This window comes from Otolemur garnettii, unplaced genomic scaffold (genome assembly GCF_000181295.1).
Source record: "Otolemur garnettii isolate 467f Iridium unplaced genomic scaffold, OtoGar3 scaffold00137, whole genome shotgun sequence".
NCBI classification, from domain to species: domain Eukaryota; kingdom Metazoa; phylum Chordata; class Mammalia; order Primates; family Galagidae; genus Otolemur; species Otolemur garnettii.
Window position 1 is genome coordinate 4,336,813 of NW_003852532.1, and position 6,797 is coordinate 4,343,609.

Genomic DNA, 6,797 nt, shown 5'->3' on the forward strand with positions numbered 1-6,797 from the left:
TCTTAAACAACAAACCTATTTTTAGTGGTGGAGCCGCTCTTAGTAGCTGTGTCTGCATGGGACTGATAACCAATCACTATCTTTGGAGGAAGTCCTAACCTTTCCTTATATACCCTCCTAGAAGAAAAAGCAGAAGAAAAGTAACCATTAATTTTTATTCACCAAAACTAGTTAACTAAAAAATATATTATTAGTTTCTATATTTAAAAAAAAAAAACCCTGGACTTGAGAGTGAAATGGGAAATTGCACACCCTTGCCTTTCAGCATAATTTACTCTTCATTTTAAACATAATCTTAATCACTTAATACCTGAGAGCTAATTAGGTATGTGGTACTTATTACTAAATTATAGAAATAATTAGTACATTATTGTAGTATGATAATTATTAGTAAATCAATGGTGAATAAGGCAGAGACAAGCTCCAGGCTCGTGGTATTTACAGTCTAGTAGGAAAAACAAATAACCACAAACACATATGACAGACCTTACTGCATGTATACTTAAATGAAAATCAGTAACAAGCATGTCTATTTTCATGCTTTGATCTAAAATATATTTTAGGTATGAACCCTAGTAAATATTATATATTACCACATAAATTACATTTACCATACCTATTACTAACAAGGTTGAACCCACAAAAACACTTTTATTAGGGAGATATGTGATATTTTCAGAATAAATTAGAACATACATAATTATAATTTGTGCCTTACATACTAACTCCACAACCTAGTTTTCAAGTAAGATGTAACTCCACTGTAAAAACAAAATGTGATGAGTACCACAGAGGACAAATATATAAGGACAGTGTTGTTGCATAACAAGGAAGTTCTAACCTCATGAGCAAAGTTACAGAAATCTCTACTTTAAAAGTCACGCGGTCAAAAGGATCACATTAAGAGAAAAAAGCACATCCCAAGGCTGAGAAACAAAAATCAGGCTGGGTGCCAATGGCTCAGAAGAAAAGCGAGTATGAGATAAGGCTGATAAGCTCTGGAGAAAAACCCCACAAAAGCAGCACAGGTCACCTTGGGAATTAGATCTTTATTAACAGCAAAAATTCTAAAATAAGAAGAAAAATTTTAACCAAAAATAAAAGAGTACATATTTCTATTAAGTTAAATCCTCCAACATAACTAGTTTTTCATATTCTATCCTCCAGAAGATTTTACTACCTTAATATTATTTATTTTTAATAAATTATTTAAGAACAATTTTATGATAAAGTTGAAATTATTAACAGATTTACATTCAGATACAATGTGTTCCTTTCAATTATACTTCACCATTAAAATGCCAGAAAGTGAGGACAGAGTCAGGCAACATAGGTTACAAAAGAAGGAAAAATCTTGCCCTGAAGAACTGAAACCAAATGTTTTATACAGAGATTTTAATATTGATAAAAACACAAAAGTCTACAGAAAAATTAATAATTTAATTCTTTAAAAAAAAATTCCAACAATTAAGTTTTGATGCTGGCAGAAAAATTAAAAATGATAACAAATCCAACAATCAACTCCTTTAGCTCTTATAGAAACCTCATATAGAATGAAACTTGGAAAATCCCTGTTAGCTTTTGATAGAGAAAAAAAATAAACTCATAGAATTCATAACATTTGAAAAATCAAAGAAGGGCAAACCAAACAATTTGTGACCTATTAGTGACTGGCATCTAATTTTAACATGAAATTTCAAGTCAAGTATTACTAATTTAAATGTAGTAAAAAGAAAATTCTAGTTTAGAGAAAAAAATGGCCATATTTACAAAGAATAAAATTCACTAAAAAAGGTTAAAAAAAACCAAACCCTGCACATGTGGGTTCTAAATACAGATATGTCAAGATATGTTACTTAAATTTTAATGAAAATTCCATGTAGTATACACATGTACTAAAAGTACATCTATACCATTTGCCAATCCTCACTGAATTATTATGAGCATTATATATTAGCACATTTCGAAGGAGTGCTCTCAAACAGGACTTTTTAAAGGATGAAAAAATATACTCTCATTTGATAAATGAATAAAGTGCTACACAAAGTAGAATGCTCTAATGATCATATATTCCATTACTAAGGAAAAACAATTTTACAGAAATGAGAAATATATAAACAAGATGCTGAGCACCAATATTGCAGTTCAAAATTATAAAAGTATGCATGAAAACAATACAAGGAAAATAGTGATCTACCATTCAAAGTACATCTAAAGCTACAATAAAAGAAGTTCTGGTTTTCACTATCTTAATATTATAAAAGTAGGCAAATAGCAAAACGTACCCTATATGTGTAACAGCTTCTCTGTTTTCACATTCAGTAGTCCATATTGCTATCTTATCACCTTTAGCTCTAACATTAACAACAGCTCCACATACATCATCACTGTAGTCATCGAAAGATTCTCCAATAAGGCACAGCAGCTTAAAAAAAAAACATTTACATTCGATAAATTAAAAATAGTTTAACAGACAGCAAATGTCTCTACCATATTTGTAGAGATCCTTTTTAAATCAACAGTTGACTTTTTTAATGTCTAACTTTGTATATACAGTTGTTATATTAAAAAAATTCATGTTTTATGAATTTACTACCAAGAACATTAACATCTTTAAATTTTTATGCAAATTGGACAACTGATATGAGGACACACATAGAAGTTGAATTATTTTATTAATACTCACTTGTCCACGGCTACTTATACAAATACTGAAATAGCCATTCATAGTTACATTGTTTCTTGTTCTTGTTTTTTTTATTAAATGATAGCTGTGTACATTAATGCAATCATGGGGTACAGTGTGGTTGGTGTTTTCCTTGTTCTTGTTTTTAATGAATACTTGGCTAATTTCTTTTTTTTTTAAATTTGTTTTTTATTAGATCATAATTGTTTACATTAATTCTCTCATAGGATACAGTGTGTTGCCTCTATATGCAGTCTGGAAAACTCTCATCCAAGTGGCTAACATAGCCATCATGTCTTTCTCATAATTGTTGGCTAATTTCTTTAATTGTGGTAAAATATACATAACATAAAATTTATCAGTTTAAACATTTTTAAATACACAGTTCAGTCGCAATAAATATACTCAATATTGTTGTGCAATCATCCTACTATCCATCTCCAGCACTTTTTTGAATTGCAAAATTGAAATGTTCTGATTTTTAAATGTGGAATCTTGAGGTATTATTTACTAATAATCTCCACCCCCCCCAAATTATCTCTTTAGAACACTTATTCAAATACAATAGAACCTCCAAAGTTGACCACCTTCCTACATTGACAACCTCCTTAAGTCGACCTAAGTTTCACAGACCAGACATGCACCATATATAGGTATCAGTACTGCAGGCCTAGTAGTTCCTTATTGAACACCTCTGAATGTTGGCCAGTTAGTTCTAGTCCTTTAGGTGCTCAACTTATAGAGGTTTTACTTAACTTAATAAGTTCTAATTATAAACCAGACACTACCAAGTGCTAGGACACAAGGCTATGAACGAAAGGCGTGGGGTTTAGAACTTAGGGGCCAAAGGACTATGGAAAATATCTATGGTATTAAAGCCAAAGTTCCAGGTTATATCACAACATGTAAGTTGAATAGTATTAAGCAACAATTTCATTGTTTCTTTCATTAATCTATGGGTTTTAAAACTTTATACAAAATATAAGATTCTGTAATTTTAACTTTAATGACCAGAGTGAGAATCAACTGCCAATCACTTTATGTCTGACTCATAATATGGTAGGATCTTTTATTATACTAGTATGTACATACAAGATTCACATGATGGAACAAAAATAATTGCTGACTTAAGATATTCTAGTATGGGCATCCTTATCTCCTCTTAAATTAAATAACCTAGGTAAAATGTAATGTAATTTAAGTTCTAGTATTCCAAAACTGCCTCCAAAACTGCTTTATAATCTTAAAACCTTACTGTCTCTAGCCAAAAGCGATCGAGGTCACTTCGTCTCTGCTGTTTGTTCAATGTAATTAGCCATCGTCCTCCCCGTTTGTTTTTCTCATCTTCCCACATAGGCTCAATACCATCCTACAGGGTTAGAAGACAATAGCATTAGCCACAAGTAACTCTAACTTGAGAAGAAAGCATTAGAAACAGCAAGAAGTAACACTGTCAACTTTTTATTGTACTACCCATAAAACTGTCACTGATGTAGTTTTTAAAAAGCGTGTAAGATTTAAAGCAGAGGCATGAGATCGAAGAATTAAGTCATGACTTTGTCACTTATTAGCATCAACCCTTAGTTTTCACTTAATTTGAAGGTTCATAAACTTTGTGAGTAGCAGACATACTTTAGAAGCTATGTACACTTTTACACCTAAAAAAATACATGCAAAAATCAACTAATTTCAGAGGTAATGAATGCCCCATGACCCTATACCTAACAAAACCCATTCATAAATATCTCAAGGATTCATGCACCAGAGGTTACAAATGCCTGACAGTCTATTCAAGTATTTAATATATAAAGAAAGAATTGAATTGAATAATCAAAGCTCTCTTCAAAATCAATCTCTGTATATGCCTATAGAGTCAAGACCCTCAATTTCTATTATTTACTATAGTACTTTAGTATGCTAAAACTACAAAAGCCAATTTAATCATTAGCCTGTATATCATAGTATAAATTATTACTATGTTTGTGGCAGATTTCTTAATGAAATACCTGAATAGTCCAGTCCTATAATAAATATAAGAAATTATCAATTAAGCATACCTTAAAAAGTGAGTAGTCACAGCCAGGCATTAAATTACTAGACAATTGGATATGGTTGTACAGACTAGGTAAAAGAAAAAGATAATTAAAAACAGAGAATGTGTAAAGTAGAATTTAGGAGCTTATATGTATATTTAGAAAATATGATGAAATACAGATAAAATTTCATTTTTACTTGTTTTTATATGGAGTCAATTTCTAAAATAGACAAAAGAGATCCTAATAGTTCAAGAATCAACTTCTGATGATGCATACAATTTTCAAGAAAATATTTTAATGACTTTACTGATAAAAATATTTTTACATACTAGTTAACTTAGTACATATGTATATATTATATTCAAGAAACTCAGAAGAAACATAAGAAGTTGCTTTAAGCAAATGGAAGAGAAAAGACCGTTAAGATTGCATAGCCAAAACAGTCAACAAGACCAACAATTCCCAACCACCACAAACGGTTAGCACAATAATCATTTGGGGAGCTTTTAAGAAAATACACTGTTCCAAGCCCTGCCCTTTGGAATTATAATCACTCAAATATGGGGTACAACCCTTTTAAACTATTTTTCAAATATCAAAAGTAACAGAATTACATTTGAGATGACTAAGATATTCACTTGCCTGAAAGGAGGAAGCTAGATCACTTGATCTCCTATAGTCTCTTATAGCAAAATTGTTATAAAATTGCAAACAGAATTAAATTTTTTCCTCTCTCCAATATTAGACAGTAGAAATCATTATCTTAGCTATATCTACAGACCATGGGTGATTCAAAATACCTAGTCAATATCCCAAGGTTTTCTTGGTGGTATTTTGATCTGGTCTAGGAAAATTTCAGTATAGTCTTAAGAGTTGGCATCCTCTGGTTCATATCCATAGTTTAACAAACAAATCCAGTTTGGGTGAGACAGCATAAGACCACATAAGGTTTGCTGAATCACTACCTAATAGTAACTCTTTCCAAACTACATTATCAATAGTGGCCTCCACTAGGCAACAGAAGAGGCCTGGATACTAACAGTGACCACGGAATTATTAACATCATCACTGATTTCATAAAATGAATGGATGTGTGGGAATGACCTTTTTTGGTAGCATTCAAGGTACAAAAGACATAAATGCTTCTTTTGCTTCTACCTTTCTCTTTCATAATGCTAGAGTCTCATAAGTTTATAATAAGAATTTGTAATTGCATATTTAAAAGTGTGAAGCAATGTTCTAATTAGAGAAAAGTTAGAAATACAATTATATAAACTGGTGAAAGCCAAACAATCTAGATAAATGCAAATCTGACGTGAGGGGGTGGTTCAGTGATCTTCCTTTTCCTCCGTAGGAGACTGAAGAGCTTTTTCAGTGAAGGAGCCTGGAGTTAATTCAAGAATCTTAAATAAGCACAATTAAAGGAAAAAAACCACTTGATGTTTTGATGAAGGGCAAAGAAGAATAACTCTAGTTTAATTAGACAACTAGACCTATGAAGTAGGTGGGCTTAAATATACAGTAGAACCTCCTTAACTGACAACCTCCCTACACTGACCACCTCAAGTTAACCTAATTTTCATAGACCAGACATGCACCACATGTATGTATCCAGTACAGTGGGCCTAGTTCCTTATGCTGACCACCTCCGTATATTGTCTAGTTTTATATAATCCCGTGGGTGGTCAACTTATGGAGGTTTTACTGTAGTTCTATTCTTTTTCTTTTAATAGGTCAGTGCTTTTAATGAAAAATGACTCTAAGTAGTTTACAATTTATAGTTCTCTTTAGGTATTTGCCTTTTTCAGTGACAGAAATGCATACCAAATGTCTATTACAGATCAAGCACTGGAAATACACAGACAAATGTTGTTTCTACCCTTGAGAAGTATGCATGTATGGATATTACAACCACAACCCATTCTCTTGTGTGAGCAGAACACACTCAGGATTGCATTAAAACACCACTAATTTGGCATGTATATTACCCTAAAATAAAAATGTCCAACTTAGAATATTTGCCTTTCAGCTCGGCGCCTATAGCTCAACCGGCTAAGGCGTCAGCCACATACACC

General features: G+C 31.9%; 1 protein-coding gene across 1 annotated transcript in view; it reads right to left on the reverse strand.

The window, feature by feature from the left end:
• Window positions 1-2: 2 nt before the first annotated feature.
• Window positions 3-6,797, reverse strand: part of EIF4E (eukaryotic translation initiation factor 4E) — a 40,179-nt gene continuing 33,384 nt past the window's right edge. The window contains exons 3-6 of the mRNA XM_012810556.2: window positions 4,744-4,851; window positions 3,942-4,055; window positions 2,286-2,425; window positions 3-117 (exon numbers count right to left, since the gene is read on the reverse strand). Coding sequence (XP_012666010.2) covers window positions 3-117; window positions 2,286-2,425; window positions 3,942-4,055; window positions 4,744-4,851 — 477 coding nt within the window. The remainder of the gene's footprint in view (window positions 118-2,285; window positions 2,426-3,941; window positions 4,056-4,743; window positions 4,852-6,797) is intronic.